Source organism: Macaca mulatta, chromosome 19 (genome assembly GCF_049350105.2).
Source record: "Macaca mulatta isolate MMU2019108-1 chromosome 19, T2T-MMU8v2.0, whole genome shotgun sequence".
In the NCBI taxonomy this organism is placed as follows: domain Eukaryota; kingdom Metazoa; phylum Chordata; class Mammalia; order Primates; family Cercopithecidae; genus Macaca; species Macaca mulatta.
The window spans coordinates 50,444,624-50,463,557 of NC_133424.1; the positions used below are offsets into that span (position 1 = coordinate 50,444,624).

The 18,934-nt window shown below is 47.5% G+C and overlaps 2 protein-coding genes across 22 annotated transcripts in view; one reads left to right on the plus strand and one right to left on the minus strand.

Moving 5' to 3' along the window:
• The window catches only part of GMFG (glia maturation factor gamma), a 259,854-nt gene that overhangs the window by 19,803 nt on the left and 221,117 nt on the right, over positions 1-18,934 (minus strand). The window lies entirely within an intron of this gene.
• The window catches only part of SAMD4B (sterile alpha motif domain containing 4B), a 44,015-nt gene that overhangs the window by 5,112 nt on the left and 19,969 nt on the right, over positions 1-18,934 (plus strand). For 6 of the 21 annotated variants that reach the window (XM_015123902.3, XM_077982670.1, XM_077982676.1 and 3 more), the window contains exon 2: positions 10,770-11,170. In XM_015123902.3, the coding sequence (XP_014979388.1) occupies positions 10,975-11,170 (196 nt within the window). In that variant the 5' untranslated portion in view covers positions 10,770-10,974. Of the gene's footprint in view, positions 1-1,102; positions 1,205-7,745; positions 7,808-9,129; positions 9,226-9,894; positions 9,981-10,769; positions 11,171-18,934 lie in introns of all 21 variants that reach the window. The other 15 variants (XM_015123901.3, XM_077982671.1, XM_077982677.1 and 12 more) reach the window with 9 other exon arrangements.

Genomic DNA, 18,934 nt, shown 5'->3' on the forward strand with positions numbered 1-18,934 from the left:
TTAGCTTCATCTTCAACAAGCTTCTGCTTTGGGTAACAAAGATGGTCCTCAGCAGCCCTAGGTTTTAACCCTACCTCCTTGGAAAGCCTTAGTGGAAAGAGAACTCTTTCTTGAGAGTCCCAGTTTGAAAATAGTTTCTTCCTTGAATAGATGTGAGATTATGCCAGAAGATCCTTAGAAACATATTTTGGGTTCTGTACCCTGCAACTCAGTCTCTGGCTTGCTGAGTCAAATAGGCCTGTGATTCCATCCCATGAACTTTCTGAGCATGGATGGCAGTCTGCCTCCCCACTGTCCCCCAGCCCCGGTCATCATCTGCTCTGTGATGGTTTGGGTCTAGAGAGAGCTTATGGCTGGTCCGACTCAACCACACTTTGCTTTGGGATATCACGGGTGATATGAGGTGATCAGCCTGGCTTGATGGTGGCCTCGGGGAAGCAGAATCCAGGAGTACTGGCAATACCCTCACCACCGTTTTAGGTTTCCAAGACACAGAACTTTGGAAGAGAGTTAAGTAGGGTTGCTGTGAGTGGAGTTTTGTTTGTTTTAGTGTAAACTTGTTGAATAGAAGCAGGTTCAGGGCAAGTTACAGAACAGCAGTGTATGGAGTATGCAAGTCTCAAATATCTCCAGCCTGCACTCATTCATTAAACAATGCATGGAGGCACTGTTCTAGGTACTGGAGACAGAGCAGTGAATAAAACATTCAAGGTCCTGAAATTCATGGAATTTATATTCTGATGGGGGGAGTGAAACACAAAGAAATCAGAGTGTGATTCATGCTATGAAGGAAATAAAACAGTGTGAAAGAGAGGGTGGGAGTGGCCACTGTAGACAGGGGGATCAGAAGAGGCCTCTTTTGGGAGGTGACAGTTGAGCCTGATAACCAGAAAGATGAGAAGGCACCAGTTGTAGGAAGATCTGGGAGTGGAACATTCTAATCTAAGCATTGCTACATGCAGAAAAAGGACCTCTGCAAGGTGGGGAAATTTATTACAGATATTTATTGAGGGCCTGCTATGTACCATGTGCTATGGTAGAATTGGAGATGTAGCAATGAATGATATAGCTATAATCTTCCCTTCTCTCATGGGTCTTATAGTCTAGGTGTTTTTGGAAGAGCTGCAGCCTTTGAAGAAACATCTCTTAATGATGATATCATAGACTCGTTCCTACTGGGGAAATGAGGCAGAATGGGGCACAGGTGAGCCCAGATCTGATTGATGAGAGGAAACCAACCTTGTGACGGTCTGGGGAATAGCATTTCAGGCAGAGGGGTCAGCAGGTGCAAAAGCCCTGCGATGTGTTCAGGGAATAACAAGGACCAGTGTGGCTAAAGCCTAAGTGAGGGAGAGGGGCGAGGGGTTGGAAAGGCTGACAGAAGCCAGATCACTTGGGGCCTAAGGGCCACAGTGAGGAGTTTCTATTTTCATTTAAGGTGATTGGGAAACTATTAGAAGGGAGTTTTTGAAAGCAAGACAGTGACATGATCTGATTAATTCTTTTTAGAAAGCTCACTTTGGTTTCTGGGAGGAAAACAGAGGGTCAGGACAGAATCAGGAAGGAAAGTTGGGAGACAATCCCTTTGTCCAGATGAGAAATGGTGACATAAATGTGGTGGTGGTAGTGAAGATGGAGAGAAGCAGATATATTTTGGGTGTACAGAAAACAGGACTTGATGATAGGATTAGGGAAAGAGAGGAATCTAGGATAGTAATATTAGCCAAGTCATTTATGCCTCACAACTCTATGAGAGTAGGCACTATTATTATTTTCCGTCTTCCTCCTCAATAGGTACTATTATTACACCCACATTACAGATGACAAAACAGGCACAGCAAGGTGAAATCACTTGCCCAAAATTACACAGGTAGTAAGTGGCAGGCTTATATTTCCAACCCGGCAGTCTGGTTCTAGAGCCACATAGGTTTGGGGAAAGGTAAGGAAGGCATGTGTAGCTGACATTAAGAAAAAGGAAATATCAAGACCTAATGACTGGGTCTTTGGGAAATGGAAGAAGTCAAAGATGACTCAAAAAATGTCTCAGTTGTCCACAGAGAGGTGATAATTGAATCTATAGGAGTTGATTACATTCCTAAGTGAGAGAAAACAAGCGTTAAGAAGGGAAAGGGGGCCGGGCGCGGTGGCTCAAGCCTGTAATCCCAGCACTTTGGGAGGCCGAGACGGGCGGATCAGGAGGTCAGGAGATCGAGACCATCCTGGCTAACACGGTGAAACCCCGTCTCTACTAAAAAATACAAAAAACTAGCCGGGCGTGGTGGCGGGCACCTGTAGTCCCAGCTACTTGGGAGGCTGAGGCAGGAGAATGGCGTGAACCCGGGAGGCGGAGCTTGCAGTGAGCTGAGATCCAGCCACTGCACTCCAGCCTGGGCAGCACAGTGAGACTCCGTCTCAAAAAAAAAAAAAAAGAAGGGAAAGGAAGCACAGGATAAACTTTTCAGGGGAAGGGGTGTCAAGACATTTAGGAGTGGGAGGAAGAACACTAGCTTCCTCTCTATTGCAGAGTTTCCCAGAGCTCCCCATACTGTGCTTATCTTCCAGGAGGCCCTGCCTGGCTTCTCCTCTCCTCTCCCTCCCTTCCCCAGCACCATTCATACAAAAAGCTCATTCTCTGCTAATGCAGTGGTATACATATTTTGTGTACATATTTCAGGAGTTTCTGGAAGTAATGGTTGGTTCTTAGAAGTTGGGCTCCCTTGGCTTCTGATAGTCTCTTCTCAGGTTATGAAAGTGAGTTAACCCTAGGTAACTAGCCTGTTAACCTTGTTCATGAAGTGTCAGTTCCTCAAAGGCCTAGGTCGTGCTGTAAAAAGAAGTAGGAATGGGTAAAAAGGCAGATAGGATCCCCTTATTTATCCAGAGATGTTGATATTAAAGGGCCCTTAGGCCCAACTTTTATCATGTTGCCCAGGCTGGTCTCACTGGGCCCAAGCGATCTGCCCACCTCAGCCTCCCAAAGTGCTGGGATTACAGGTGTGAGCCACCATGCCCAGCTTCGTTGCATTGTTAAGAGCAAGCAAGAACTCTGAAGCCAGACTGCCTGGCCTTGAAAATCTCAGCTTAGTGTGCAGTCTTGGGCAAAGTGACTGCTCTGTGCCTCAGTTTCTCCATCTGTAAAATGACAATATATTCGTATATGTATGTAATATATTTTTAAAATAGAGTTTTGGGAATCAAATGTGCTTATCTGTGGAAAGCTGTTAGCAAAGGGCCTGACAATGTATGATGTATGAAGACATGCTAAACATCATGATTGCTATTGAAATGAAGTATAGCGGAGGGAAAAAGCATCATGCTAGTTATTTTTAAATACATTGTTTCATTTAATTCTTCTAACAAGCTTCATTGAGGAAGAAACAGAGTTACTTGCCATAGTCAATACAGCAAGTAAGTATAACAGAGAACCAGGATTTAAGCCAGGTCTGACTCCACATTCTGCTTCTGAATGAAGAGAGCTGGCCTCCAGAGGCGCTGTTTATGGGCATATGGGCCTTTTCTCACTGGGGCCAGAGAAGAAGCCCAGAGGGCAGTTTGCCCTGGAATATCTTAACTTTTTTTTTTTTTTTTTTTTGAGACAAAGTCTCACTCTTGTCACCCAGGCTGGAGTGCAGTGGCGCGATCTCAGCCCACTGCAACCTCCACCTCCTGGGTTGAAGCAATTCTCCTGCCTAAGCCTCCTGAAGAGCTGGGATTACAGGCGCCTGCCACCATGCCCAGCTAATTTTTTGTGTTTTTAGTAGAGACAGGGTTTCACCGTGTTGGCCAGACTGGTCTCGAACCCTTGACCTCAGGAGATCCGCCCGCCTCGGCCTCCCAAAGTGCTGGGATTACAGGTGTGAGCCACCTCACCTGGCCTTTCTCCAGGTGGGAGTACAGTGGCACAATCTCAGCTCACTGCAGCCTTGACCTCCAGAACTCAAGTGATCCTCCCACCTCAGCCTCCTGAGTAGCTGGGACTGCAGGTGCACGCCACCATGCCTAGCTAATTTTTGTAGATACAGGGTTTTGCCATGTTGCCCAGGCTGGTCTGGAGCTTTTAGCTTTTTTTTGTTTTGTTTTGTTTTGTTTTGTTTTGTTTTGAGACAGGGTCTCACTCTGTTGCCCAGGCTGGACTGGAGTGCAGTGGCACGATCTTGGCTCACTGCAACCTCTGCCTCCTGGGCTCAAGTGATTCTCCTGCCTCAGGCTCCCAAGTAGCTGGGATTACAAGTGCACGCCACCACACCCGGCTGATTTTTTTGTAATTTTTGTAGAGACAAGGTTTCACTATGTTGCCCAGGCTGGTCTCGAACTCCTGAGCTCAAGCGATCCACCTGGCCAGGCCTCCCAAAGTGCTGGGATTATAGGCGTGAGCCACTGCGCCCAGCCTTCTTAGCCATTTTGTTAACTTCGTTTGCCACCTCTGGAGGGTGGTAGGGGCTTCCCAAGAAGATCACTTGGACCTCTTCAAGTATGGCAGCAATATTGCTGGGCTGTTGGAGAGACTTTTGTTATAGAGGTCCCCCTCTTGTGTCTTTCCTCAAAGGCAAGGAGTCATTTTTGGTAACATGAGGACAAAGAGACCAAACCAGTGGTGAATTCTGTTTTGCATGGGAATTGTCAAGGCTCTTTCAGTTTTAACTGAAACCCAACTCAAACTGGCCTAAGTCAAAAAGGAATTTATTCGTCTATGTAACTGAAAAGAGTGGGCCACAAGGGGGAGGCTTCAGGCTAGCTGCATCTAGGTTTTAAATCATGTGAACAGACCTCCCTTTCCCCCTCCCCCATCTCTTGACTCTACTGTTACCTGTGTTAGTTTCATTCTGAAGCAGGCTTCCACCATGAAATAGAAGAGGTGGCAACTGGTGACATCATGAGACGATGTATAATCTGAGCAACCCTAACCAGTGACTTATTTTCCTTAGTAGTTCCAGCAAAAATCCAGAGAGGACTATCCTTGGCCAGGCTTTACCCCATGTCCACTTCTGGAGCCAAGAAAGACAGTTCCTTCTCCAAGGGGAACCCAGGGTGTTGATACTAGAAGATGGAAGTGGATACAGTAAGATGCTGCCACAGTGAGATGCCTCACACAGATCTCCCTCTGTCACTCCAGCCAAGCACATGGGATAGAAAGTAGCAGGCGGCCTCTGGCCCTTCAGTGGAAGAGGGCCATCCAGTCCTCTCCAGTTAACATCTAGACCAAACACAAACATCCTTCTCTCATCCAGAAGACATAGGAACCCTTCCTTCAGGGATGATTTTTTTTTTTTTTTTTTTTTTTTTTTTTTTTTTGAGACGGAGTCTCGCTCTGTCGCCCAGGCTGGAGTGCAGTGGCGCTATCTCGGCTCACTGCAAGCTCCGCCTCCCGGGTTTACGCCATTCTCCTGCCTCAGCCTCCCGAGTAGCTGGGACTACAGGCGCCCGCCACCTCGCCCGGCTAATTTTTTTGTATTTTTAGTAGAGACGGGGTTTCATTGTGTTAGCCAGGATGGTCTCGATCTCCTGACCTCGTGATCCGCCTGTCTCGGCCTCCCAAAGTGCTGGGATTACAGGCTTGAGCCACCGCGCCCGGCCAGGGATGATTTTTTTTAACAGTGAAATCTTAAAAGTAACTGTTTCACTAAAGCCTCCAGTGTTTACTGAAGACTGTCAGAATCATCCTCCATCACTAGATCTTCTCCACCAGTCATATTCCCTGAGCAGTGGGGTGGCTTGAAGGTATAAACCAGAGAGGCCCAAGGGAGGGGTAGTTAGCAGACTTCTGGTCTTTTTCTAGTTTGTGCTCATCTGTTCCAAGGACCACAGGTATGTTTTCTTCTGTGTAGTCATTCACTGTTGTTCTAATGTGATTCGTTTCCCACATTTGAAAATAGGGGGATTTTACTTTAAAATCCAGACATCTAGCTCCTCTTTAGCGGGGAAAAAAAAAACAACTAAGACGTAACAATACTGGACCCACATTCCTTCATGGTAACAGTTGGTAAGAGGTGGATAGTGACTTCTCCCTTTAGACCGGGTGTGGACTTTCCAACTCACCATAGTCCCAGTTGGCCTGCTTTGTTCAAAGCCTGGCCTTCTAAGCATCATGTTTGAGACCCCATTATGTCCCAAAGCTTTGCTTCTATCATTTGGCCTGGGGGGAAAAGCTGGATTAATGTTTAGTCAGCAGCTTATTGGGTGGATGGAAGTGGGGGAACAGTGCTATTGCTTAGGAAAAGTAACAACCCAGTAAAAGAATTTATGGGAAAGAGTGTGCACAACTTTGGTCTGTTTGTGGATTTGGTCGTTTTTTTGCTGTAAATGCTGTTGGCATATCAAACCTCCCGTCACAAATGTTCCCTCTGAAATAGTAACATGTCCTTCTATCTTATGAGTTGCCACCCAGTGAAGGAATCCCTCCCACTCCCAAGGGATGTTCATCCAGCCTCCGCTTGACCACTTCCAGCAGCCAGGGAGCTTATTACCTCCTCACATGGCAGCCAGTTCCATTCTTGGACAGATGCGTTATTTTAAAATTCTTCCTTATGTTGAGGCAGCTGCTGCCTCCTTGGGACTGAAAGCCACAAAATGCTGGAGCTGGGAAGGAAAACCGATTTTTTTTAGGCGCGTGAGCTACCACTTATCCACCCTGCATCCAGGGCAAACATTGATAATTAATCACAGCACTCTTTCTCACTGAGTCAGGAAGTATGCTGCCTTAAAATTGTTTTTCATTAAATTCTTTTTTAAAAATTACAAAAGCAATATGTATTCACTTGCAGCTAGTGAAATAGTACAAAGTTATATAAAGATAGTGTTAATAATCCCCCTGTTTCTCCAAGATAGTGTTGGCAGCTGAGGGTGTATTCTTCTATACATTTATACACATACAGACATAGATATTCATATATAAGATATATAAGGGGTTTTGTATGTGGCTTCTTTTAATTTAAAAAATGGCATTATATTGTACATATTACTGTGTAGCTTGTGGATACCCCTCCAAGTAATTACAGATCAAACATTGTATATAGCTTTGTTTTTTGTTTCCTTTTCTTCTTTTTTTTTTTTTTTTTTTTTTGAGACGGAGTCTCGCGCTGTCACCCAGGCTGGAGTGCAGTGGCCGGGATCTCAGCTCACTGCAAGCTCCGCCTCCCGGGTTCACGCCATTCTCCTGCCTCCGCCTCCCGAGTACCTGGGACTACAGGCGCCCGCCACCTCGGCCGGCTAGTTTTTTGTATTTTTTAGTAGAGACGGGGTTTCACCGTGTTAACCAGGATGGTCTCGATCTCCTGACCTCGTGATCCGCCCGTCTCGGCCTCCCAAAGTGCTGGGATTACAGGCTTGAGCCACCGCGCCCGGCCTCCTTTTCTTCTTTTTGAGATGGAGTCTCGCTCTGTCACCCAGGCTGGAGTGCAATGGCATAATCTCGACTCACTGCACCCTCCACCTCCCGGGTTCAAGTGTTTCTCCTGCCTCAGCTTCCCAAGTAGCTGGGACTACAGGTGCCCGCCACCACACCCGGCTAATTTTTGCATTTTTAGCAGAGATGGAGTTTCGCCACCTTGGCCAGGCTGGTCTCGAACTCCTGACCTCAAGTGATCTGCCTGCCTCAGCGTCCCAAAGTGCTAGAATTACAGGAGTGAGCCACCGCGCCTGGCCAGATTAGGCGTGTTTTTAATAGATATGTTATATCATACAATGTGGGATCTGCCCCAATTTATTAATCATTCCCCGTTAATGGATATTCCCATTCATTTCTTCAGGATTCTTCTCATCGCAGTGCTCCAGGCAGCCAACTACCAATCGATTGGAGTTAGCCTGTGAGGTAAAACCTATTTGTCATATCTCACCCAGTCCAGCTCCTTGTCATACATTCTAGAGAAGAGAACAGACTAGCTCCGTGATCAAAGTGAATCGGTGGCTTGGGGCAGGACTAGAACTGAATTTTCTTGACTTTCAACATTTCCCATATCCCATGTTGTCACTCCCTTAGAGTCATCTACCCTGCTTTTCTCCTCTAGAGTAAAAGAACAAATATAATTTATCTTCTGTGTGCTACCTCTTCAGATATCCAAAGTCAGTTATGCCATTCCCCTTAAGTCTTCTCTTCCCTAGAGGAAATCTCCTCAGTGCCTTCAATTTTTTTTTCTTAAAACAAGGTTTTCAAATTCCTTTACCATCCTATGAGCTGTTCCTTCTATCTTCTTTCCCCCCAGGGCTGTAGAAATCCCAAGTGTGGCTTCCACATTCACTTTCTTTTTTTTTTTTTTTTTTTTTTTTTTGAGACGGAGTCTCGCTCTGTAGCCCAGGCTGGAGTGCGGTGGCCGGATCTCAGCTCACTGCAAGCTCCGCCTCCCGGGTTCACGCCATTGTCCTGCCTCAGCCTCCCGAGTAGCTGGGACTACAGGCGCCCGCCACCTCCCCCGGCTAGTTTTTTGTATTTCTTAGTAGAGACGGGGTTTCACCGTGTTAGCCAGGATGGTCTCGATCTCCTGACCTCGTGATCCACCCGTCTCAGCCTCCCAAAGTGCTGGGATTACAGGCTTGAGCCACCGCGCCCGGCCCACATTCACTTTCTATAGCTATTTATTTATTCAATAAATATATATTGGGCACCTTCTGCATGCCAGGCACTGTTGTAGGCACTGGCTGACTGTATGGCTTGCATTTTGGTCAGTAGAGAGAAACATAAATAAGGTGATACCTGAGAGTGCCAAATTATATAGGAATGAAATAGTGTTAATATAATTGGAGGAGAAACTCCTGAGATTGGATGGTCAAGGAAGCTGTCTTTGAAGAAATGGCAGTGAGCTGAGACCTGAATAACAAGTAGGAGTCAGCCTCTAGGGGAAGACAATTCCACTGAATAAGAAATAATTTGGTACAAGATGAGGTTGGAGTAGCCACAGGAGTCCTGTAGGGCTCTGTAGGCCAAGATAAGAAGTTTGGAATTTGTTTAGATTTTTTTTTTTTTCTTTTTTCTGAGACAGAGTTTTGCCCTGTCACCCAGGTTGGAGTGCAATACCGTGATCTTGGCTGACTGCAACATCCACCTCCCAGCTTCAAGTGATTCTCGTGCCTCAGCACCCCAAGTCACTGGGATTACAGGTGTGCACTAGCACGCCTGGCTAATTTTTGTATTTTTAGTAGAGATGGGGTTTCACCACTTCGGCCAGTCTGGTCTTGAACTCCTGACCTCAAGTGATCCACCCGCCTTAGCCTCCCAAAGTGCTGGGATTACAGGCAAGAGCCACTACTCCTGACCTTGTTTAGATTTAATTTAAGTGCAATGGGAAGTCATTGGAGAATTTTAGGCCAGGGAGGTGACATCTGATTTCCCTTTTAAAAAAAAAAATTGCTGGATGCTTGTTTAACTTGGAGCAAGGTTTCATTTTCCCTCATACCTTTCTTGCTTCTTACATCCAAAGGGATTGGCAACCAGGCCAGTTCCATCTGTTTAGGGGCCCCACAGGGGATCTGTGAGGCAAGTCACAGCTGTTGCCTAATGCACCCCACAGCCCTCCTCAGCAAGCATAGGGAAGTTCAGAGAGATTTGAGTAGCTCCCTTAGACCTGAGCCCAGTAGGTTCAATGGGTCTTTGTATGAAGTTCTCAGTCCAGGGAACCTTAGTCCTTTGGCAGCCAGAGGGGGATGGAGCTGAATGTGGTTTGAGGATAGCGCCAAGGGCACTGGTTGCAAGAGAGACAAATGGAAGAAATGTTGAGTGGAGATATGGAGCTCAAGACACTTAGAAAAAGGCTTCGGAGTAGTGTCCAGAAACCAGCCAACTGAAAAATAGAGCTGTTGTTTGCCTAGTTGAAATAACTTTTCTGTAGTTCCTGCCTAAGAGGGGGATTTGGACACTTTGCAGCTTGTGAGTTTTTGACTTTTGATCTGTCCACTTCCCCTCAGGTTGGCATTTTCTTGGCTTCCAAGAGGAGCCTGAGACAAGCTGGCATCTCTGGAAGTCAGGGGGACTTCCCAACCAGAGAGTTTAGGTTTGGAGCAGCCTTCAGGTGAATTAAGAGGACAGGGAGTGATTCACCTCAGAATAGAGATGAGTAAAATCTGATAAATCAGAGCTATATCTTTTCCAGAGTCAGGGAACTGTGTTAGAGGGGGCGAGATTCCCTCAGCCTGTTGGTAATCTTTGAAAAGCCCTTTGTCCATGCCCACACCTGATAGATACCCAGCCAGTTACTGATCAGATGACTGGCTGCATACCTGAGATCTCCACCAGGGTCACTACCCCACCATCCATCCTCTGCCAGCATTGCGGGACTAGCTTGAAGTAATTTAGAGAGCCCTTGGAGTCCTATCAGTAGGTTAGCAGACACACTGTCTAGCTCTCAGAAAAGGTAGCCAGAAACCAGCAAGGTCAGAGATGTGCTGTGCTTAGTCATGTCACCTTGGGCCAGATCGCCATCAATTCATATCTTTTCTCATAATTTGCAGCCTTCTATTTCCCACTCCTGAAAAATCTTTCCAGTGTATTTTCTGTATTAAATCCGCTTCCTTTGACACTATAACAGCCAGGTGTGGGGGCCAACATCTTCTTGGTCTCTGGGATAAGCATCTGAGTCCCAGTCACGCCTTTTCTCTGGATCTGGAGATTTGGGTGAAAGTTGCTTTAATATCTGGTGTTGGCTTCATCTTTCTTCCAGGAGCTCAGCAGAGCAAGTACCCTGAAAGAGAAAGGCATGAGCCCTTCATGCCCCCTCAACCCACACTCACCAGGCAAGTTTCAGCCCCTTCTTTCTGTTTGACCCCTTTGCTTCCTTTTTCAGGAGACTGGAGAGGCGTGGCTGGACCAAGACCTCCCCCAATGTGAGCAGGCTTCCTCCTCCCCTCACAATCGTTGCCACCACGCCCAGAAACGTCCTTAAGCCCTGGCCCTCAGGGGAAAGGTAACAGGAGGCCAGAGCCGGGACCATGTGACGGCGCTGGCCCTCGCCACCGCCGTCCCCCCACCCTGGCCCCAGGCCCGGCACCATGATGTTCCGAGACCAGGTGGGCATCCTCGCTGGCTGGTTCAAGGGCTGGAATGAGTGTGAGCAGACAGTGGCCCTGCTGTCACTTCTGAAACGGGTCACCCGTACCCAGGCCCGCTTCCTGCAGCTCTGCCTGGAGCACTCACTGGCGGACTGCAATGACATCCACCTGCTGGAGTCGGAGGCCAACAGTGCTGGTGAGTCTCCACCCTTAGAGATGGGAGCACAGCAGGAGGGAGACCTGGAATAGATGTCGAATGGCTAGGGAGGTCAACTCAACCATGGGGCTAAAATGGGTTGTAGGCTTGGTGGGTGGGGAGTTCCTTACTTCCTAAGTTGTCATCGTGGGTCTTCTGGGACTGTGTTGCCATAAATCCTCAGGCATGGCATGGTGGACTTATGGGAGAAGGCAGTGCAAACTGGAAACTCCCCATAACAGGAAGATCATGTAGAGTAGCTTATGTGGGCTGCTGAAAGGAACAGACTAAATTAGTCATTATGAAAGGGGTATAGAAGGTGAGCAGTAATTAATTTCTTAAGCTTCAGGATATCAGGGCTAGGAGGTAATTTGAGAACTCTTCCAAAATTCATGTCATCCTATACTATTCTTTACCCTCAAAGTTAGGTTGGACTTAAAGCATAAGCAGCTTTCAGTTCCAGAGAGTTTTGAATTTAGATAGAGTTCATCCTGTCAGTTCCCTAAGTACTTATTAGAGAGGCAGTCTGTGTCCTGTGAGATTGGCATTCGGATGGGTGAGCCAGGCTTCTCTAAGACCTGTCTCTTAGGCCCCAGTTGTAGACAGGAGTCAGGCTAGAATCAGGGGCTACTGCTGAAGCTGTTCTGGCTGTGTGGGCCTCCACAGAGCTGGATGGAGAACTGTTGGCCCCAGTGCCAAGGGGCTCCATGCAGTTTGTCCAAATTAGTCACCCTAACTCTTTGCACCTTCTTCAGAATAATAGTTCATATTGAGCCCTTACAACAAGCCAAGTACTGTCTTTACTTGTATATTAACTTTAAAAGCAGTGTTCTTGGCCAGGTGCCGTGGCTTATGCCTGTAATCCCAGCACTTTAGGAGGCGGAGGCTGGCAAATCACCTGAGGTCAGGAGTTCGAGACCAGCCTGGCTAATGTGGCAAAACCCCATCTCTATTAAAAGTACAAAAATTAGCTGGGCGTGGTAGCAGGCGCCTGTAATCCCAGCTACTCGGGAGGCTGAGGTGAAAGAATCGCTTGAACCCGGGAGGTGGAGGTTTCAGTGAGCCAAGATCGTGCCATTGCACTCCAGCCTGGGCTATGAGAGCAAAACTTTGTCTCCAAAAAAAAAAAAAAAAAAAAAAAGCAGTGTTCTTGTGTGGCTCTCAAGTCAGACTAAGTTTAAATCCCAGTTCTGTTACTTGCCATATAACCAAGTAATTTAACCTCTCTGTGCTTCAGTTTCCTGCGCGCCACCACACTTGGCTAATTTTTGTATTTTTAGTAGAGACAGGGTTTCACCATGTTGGTCAGGCTGGTCTCGAACTCCTGACCTCGTGATCTGCCCACATCAGCCTCCCAAAGTGCTGGGATTACAGGCGTGAGCCATCGCACCCAGCCAGTTTCCTCATCTTAAATTCAAGATGATATCCTGAGAAGTATGTAACCTCAGTAAAAAGAAAAGGAAAGAAAAAATCAAGATGATAATTATATCTGCTTTCTAGGGTAGTTGTGAGGATTCAATGAATTAACACATGTGGCCGGGCACGGTGGCTCACGCCTGTAATCCCAGCACTTTGGGAGGCCGAGGCGGGTGGATCACGAGGTCAGGAGATCGAGACCATCCTGGCTGACACGGTGAAAACCCATTTCTACTAAAAATTACAAAAAATTAGCTGGGCGTGGGGGCGGGCGCCTATAGTCCCAGCTACTCGGGAGGCTGAGGCAGGAGAATGGCGTGAACCCGGGAGGTGGAGCTTGCAGTGAGCCGAGATCGTGCCTGGGTGACAGAGCCAGACTCTGTCTCAAAAAAAAAAAAAAAAAAAACGAGTAGCTTCCTACATGCCTGACATGTAGTAAACACTTAATAACTGCCAATTGTTATTTTTAATGTCAATGACTCATTTAGTCCTCACAACAACCCCATGAGCTAGGTCCTGTCATTAGCCCCATTTTACAGGTGAGGAAACAAGCATGGGCTGCTAGGATTGGGATTTGGGGAGCCACATAGCTGCCTGGCCTCCCTCATCTCCCGAGGCCCACCTGCCTTAGCATCAGTCACCTTTATTTTACTGAGTTTTTATGTGGAAGTCACAGAAGCAGCATGATCGTAGCGGGAGACGGTTACTCAGGCCAGGTGTCACATCAGCTTAGTTCCTAGTCTGGCAGTAAGTTCTTAGTCCTAGACAAAGAGCAATAAGAACCCAGCTCAGCTGCAGCAGGCTCAGAGCTCAGCCATTTCTTACCCCTGCCATACTCTCCACTACTCGAATACTAAAGGCAGGAGTTATGTTTGTGGTATAACTCTGCCTTCAGAGTAGGGGCTCCTGTGGGGCAGGCCAGTGTTTTACATAGCTTCGTCACACATCCCCACTGCCTCTTCCTGAGCAGGCAGTTGGATTCCCACTGGGTGCCACTCTTGGCTGTATATCAGAATCACCAGTAGTACTTGGTAATTTGAGTATTTTTAGTTTTTGCTTTTGTTTTCAGAACTTGTAGTAAAATCAGATAGTACAAAATGTGAAAGTGAGGTTTTTCTTCCAGACTTCACGTTCTCGTTTCCTTATGTTTTATGAAATAAATTCCCTGCATATATGAATGCATACATATTCTCCTTCCAACTTTGTCATTGTTTTGTCTTAATACATATGGCCAAACATGCATATTAGCCGGTTTGGTTTTTTTCACTTACCAATTGATTTGAAGATCATTCCATATTCAGCACATACGTCTATATCTTCTTGTTAAGTATTTATTTACACCTCACAGCAACTCTGTAGGGTGGGCCCTGTTACTCCCCCATTTTACAGAGGAGACTGAGGTCTGGAGATATTCAATGACTTGCCGTGGGTCACACAATTGGTAAGACGTAGAATTCAAATTTGACTTCAGAATTCTTTAGAGGTCTTGACCAATAGACTCCTCCACATGGTACATGTGGTCTTCCTCTTACAAATAGTGATGTAATAAGTACCCTTGAAACATCTCTAGGATGAACTCTTCAGATTCTGCAGAACTGCTAGTTTAGAGGTATATGCAATTAAAATATTTTTTCTCACTACGTTGTGCTTGAAAGACATGCTGCATTTTATACAAATAACCTGAGGACCATTCCCAGACAGTTTGCAATGGGATATTGGTGGTAATGCCTAGCCAGGGTTGAGAAGTGCTGTGAAATGAATTGAATGATGAATGAATATATGAATCAAGGTTTTTATCCATAGCCCCATGTCAGATGGTGAGAATATAACAAGCTGGTACTTAAATAGGTGGAGAGGAAAGGAGAACTTAGAATGAGGGAGAGCCGTGGTGTGTTCCAGAGTCAGCAGGAAGCCTGCTGGGACTGGGGCAAAGCATGAGTTGAAAGAGAAGTGATCACAGAGGTAAATTCTGGTAGAGTCTTGAATGCCTGTTTTCTAGTAGACCTACGGGCTCTAAGACTAAGAAGGCAGGTGCCTCCTGTCTCACTCCTACCCTCAAGTAGAACCCCACCTGCCTTATTTGTAAGGAAGGTGCTACTTTCTGGGCCTGGAGACCTGCCTCAAAGAAGGAGCTGTTCATACTCTTGTTTCTCCTCTGGTTATTATGGCCTTCCCATTCCCTGGTGTTTCTCAGACTTGCATCATCATCAGAATCACTGGGGACAGGTGAGTGTTAAAATCCAGATTTCTGCCCCCCCGTAGACCTACTAAATCAGAATCCTGAGGGGATGGGCCTGGGAATGAGTACCCAGGTTCTTCTGCTCACCAGGTAATGTGAGAGGTGATGCCCTGCTGGATGATTCATTTGTTGTGAGACATGAGACACCCAAGAGTTGTAGATCCAGCTCTCCACTAACACCTCTTGTGCCCTGGGTCAATCCTGCCTGACCCTCTTGGGCCTCAGGATCCCTATTTGGACAGTGAGGGGGTTGTTCTGGTACTTTCTAGGTACTTCTTGGGCTCTGAAATAATGTGTCAAAGAAGACAGAGCCTTGGGAGAGACCCAGCACATTCTTCTAGGGCAAGAGTTCTTAATATTTAGCGGGATAGACCACTCAGAAAATCTTCCCCTCCTCCCCACTGTCCCCAAAAAGAAGCATACCTATTCCACAAACCAAATCTTGAGTTCAGTTGGTTCACTAGTCCCCTGTCTCCCTGGCCGGGTGTGGTGGCTCACGCCTGTAATCCCAACACTTTGGGAGGCCAAGGTAGGCGGATCACGAGGTCAGGAGATCGAGACCATTCCGGCTAACAGTGAAACCCCATCTCTACTAAAAATACAAAAAAATTAGCCGGGCGTGGTGGCAGGCACCTGTAGTTCCAGCTACTCGGGAGGCTGAGGCAGGAGAATGGTGTGAACCCGGGAGGTGGAGCTTGCAGTGAGCCGAGATCGTGCCACTGCACTCTAGCCTGGGTGACAGAGCCAAACTCTGTCTCAAAAAAAAAAAAAGAAAGAAAGAAAAGAAAAGAAAAAGAGTTGCCTGTCTCCAAGCCCTTCTCTTTTTTTTTTTTTTTTTTTTTTTTTGAGACGGAGTCTTGCTCTGTAGCCCAGGCTGGAGTGTGGTGGCCGGATCTCAGCTCACTGCAAGCTCCGCCTCCCGGGTTTACGCCATTGTCCTGCCTCAGCCTCCCAAGTAGCTGGGACTACAGGCGCCCACCACCTCGCCCGGCTGGTTTTTTGTATTTTTTTAGTAGAGACGGGGTTTCACCGTGTTAGCCAGGATGGTCTCGATCTCCTGACCTCATGATCCGCCCGTGTCGGCTTCCCAAAGTGCCGGGATTACAGGCTTGAGCCACCGCACCCAGCCTCCAAGCCCTTCTTTAGCTTGGTCCCTTCAAACCCGGAGAGCTGACCAGTGAGGCAGATCCCCTGCTTTTTTCTGGGTTGTATCTCCATGTCCCACAAAACCAACCTTACTACTTCCTCCAGTTCTCCAGGAAAATCTTGGGTGTGGGTCAGAGCTGCCCAGTTGCCTGCTCCCTGCTCAGATAGGTCAGGTAGCACAGAGTTCACCTAGGTGAGTATGTCCCTAGCTTTGTGTTAGAATCCCCCAGGGCCTTTCTAAAAATAGTGTGAAGCCCAGGACCTATCCCTGGAGATTTAAAGCTCCCTGGTTGACTCTTCTGTGCACCCAGTGGAGAACCACTTGTCTTGATGCTGACGCTGATTCTGAGTAGGCCCAGGAAGGTGGTGAGGATACTGTTGTGTGACCTACTAGAAGTGGGGAGTTGGGGCTTATAGCTGTGGAAAGCCTGGCCTAGGTCATTGCTTCCTCTCAGGCAGCTGGGAAGGTATAGGGAAGTCCTCCAGCCCGGGCAGCCAGCATCAGTTTCATGGAAGTAGGACCTGAGGCAACACCTAGAAACAGAAAAGCAATATTCAAAGGGTTCCTGGAACAGGGAAGAAGAGGTCCCGGGTTGCCCCTTATTGTAATCCCTGTTCTCCAAGTGCTGTCTTCCCTGCCTCTTTGGAGCTAGAACAATAACCCTGGCCCTCTCCTTTGCCCTGATGCTGACTTGGACCAGAAGGCTGTTCCTATGGACAGGAGGGAGGAGACTGGGTTCAGGGGAGCTGAATTCCACTTCCCTCCATTGTCCTGTAACTTCCTGGGAGACATTTCCTACATTTTCTGCCTCCTATCTTCTGAGTCAGTCCCTATATCTAGCAGGTTTAAACTCCTCCCTCTCTGGCTCATTCAGTCTGGGTGGGGAAACTGAGGTCAGGAGGGGGCAATGGCAAGTGAGTCACCAGAGCTCAGCCCTGGCCTCCACCCTCCACTTTCAGGCTCTGCTTGACAGTTCATCAAACAAATTGTGAGCCCCCTGGTCCTCCCCCGTGTCGTGTCGTGTTGTGTGAGCTGGGGTGAGGCAGAGAAGGTCCTGTTTAGAGCCAAACCCTAGCCCCTCTGACTGGTGCCTGAGGCTACTACAATTGTTGTACCAGGCCAGTACATAAAAATGGGTTTGCTCTTAGGGCAGTCTCATTTGGTCCCTGTAATTTGCCAGGACCCAGGGTCATAACCTGCTTAGCTCGAGTCACCTGGCCAGCTCTGCCCTGCTGCCACTATAGCCAAGGAGGACATTTATACGCACAGTCTTCCTCGACCTCTCCATGTTTGCAGAGGCCAGGTTTGCAGCTTGGTGAGAAGCAGCCATTGTTGTCATAGCATTCCCCAGCCTCTTTCCCCATCCGCCCACCTCCAGAATTTCATCATTGCTTGTTGTACATCTAGCTCCAAGGAACCAGAGATGTGTCTGTTTTTGGTAAATAACTGTGTGAAATTCCCCACCCCTGTCGGGAATCTTAACGGGAAGGCCCAGATGTTCTCTTGTACATGAACTGTTCCCACCAGTCCTGAACAGCATGGGCTTTAGATTCAACCAGGAGCAACAACGGTAATAGTTAAAATGTACTTGAGCACTTACCACATGCCAGGCACTTTGCATGATTGTCTCATTGACTCTTTACAGCAACCCTGTGAGTTAGAGGCTTTACAGTCCCCATTGCACAGAAGAGGAGACCAAGGATCAGAGAGGTTAAAGGACTGGCCCACAATTATATTGAGTTAGGTCATACAGGCAGAGCTAGATTTTGAACCCAGCAAGTTTGCCTGTTGAACTTGTGCTCTTACTTAGATATACTTTGCTAGGACCTGAGACAAAGTACACCACTACCTTCCAGGGGACCATCTGGGTTCGATTGAGCAGGTATTCGTTGGGCATCTGCTGTGCCTCCACTCTGGGCCAGACTTTTTCTGATCTGGGCAAGAAACTAGAAGTTCCATCCCCACCCATTATTTGTGGCCCCAGCTGGGCTCACCCCAAGGGGTCTGAGGCTGCACAAATTCCTTGGACCAGTTCCAGTACTCACTGATGCTTCTCAGTCATGGGAGGCCCGCCCTCCCCACCACCACCACACAGACACATGAACACATATTTCCCCAGAGCCAGCCTCCATTTGTCCAAAACCACTCTCCGCTTTCTCGGCAGCAGAACAAGGTCCTGCATTGAGCCCAACCCTTGGGGCTGTTCTGTCATGTCCCCTGGCAGTACCAGAGAAGAAGCTGTGTCCCTTAGCCCTGGAGTCCTGGCAGTACTCTGGAGTGGGGAAAGGACTAGACAAGGCTTCTCTCTGTCCCAGATGCCTCTGGCTATGCTGCAAGGGCTAAACAACAGCGATTGAGAATGTCAGGGTAGGGCTGGAGGGGCAGGCTGACTCGACTCTACTGGAGAAGAGAGGAAAACACCCGTCATTGAGCCACAGACTGAATACTTACTGTGGGTACGCTCTGTCAGATGCTTTACATGCATCATCTCCCTACATTTTCTCAGCAGCTTTATAATCCTTACTTTACAGAGGAGGAAGCATATTGCCCAGACAACTATGTGTGTGTGTTTGACTGGGATGCATATTGTTGACTTATTTTTATTTTTATTTATTTTCATTCTTGACTTTCTGTCCCTAATGGGAATCACTATCTTTCTTCTTCCTCATCAAGAACTGAAAACTGTAGGACTAGGTTATCAAACAGGGGTACCACAGAGTTCTTACTGTTTGATCCAGTACCAGGTGGAGTTGGGAGGGCAAGAATGACAAAAGTTCTGTGACTTCAGGAAGGCCTATTCTGCCTTGGAAAATGATCTTTAGATGTGGAGATGGCTGAAGGACAGTTGCATAATCTTGGCAGCCGGTTCAAGTGAAGACAGACAAGGGAGTGAAGTTTCCTAGCTTTGAGTGGCAGATGCTGAAGGGGATCTGGAAAGCCAGGGAAGAAGAGAGACTTGGGA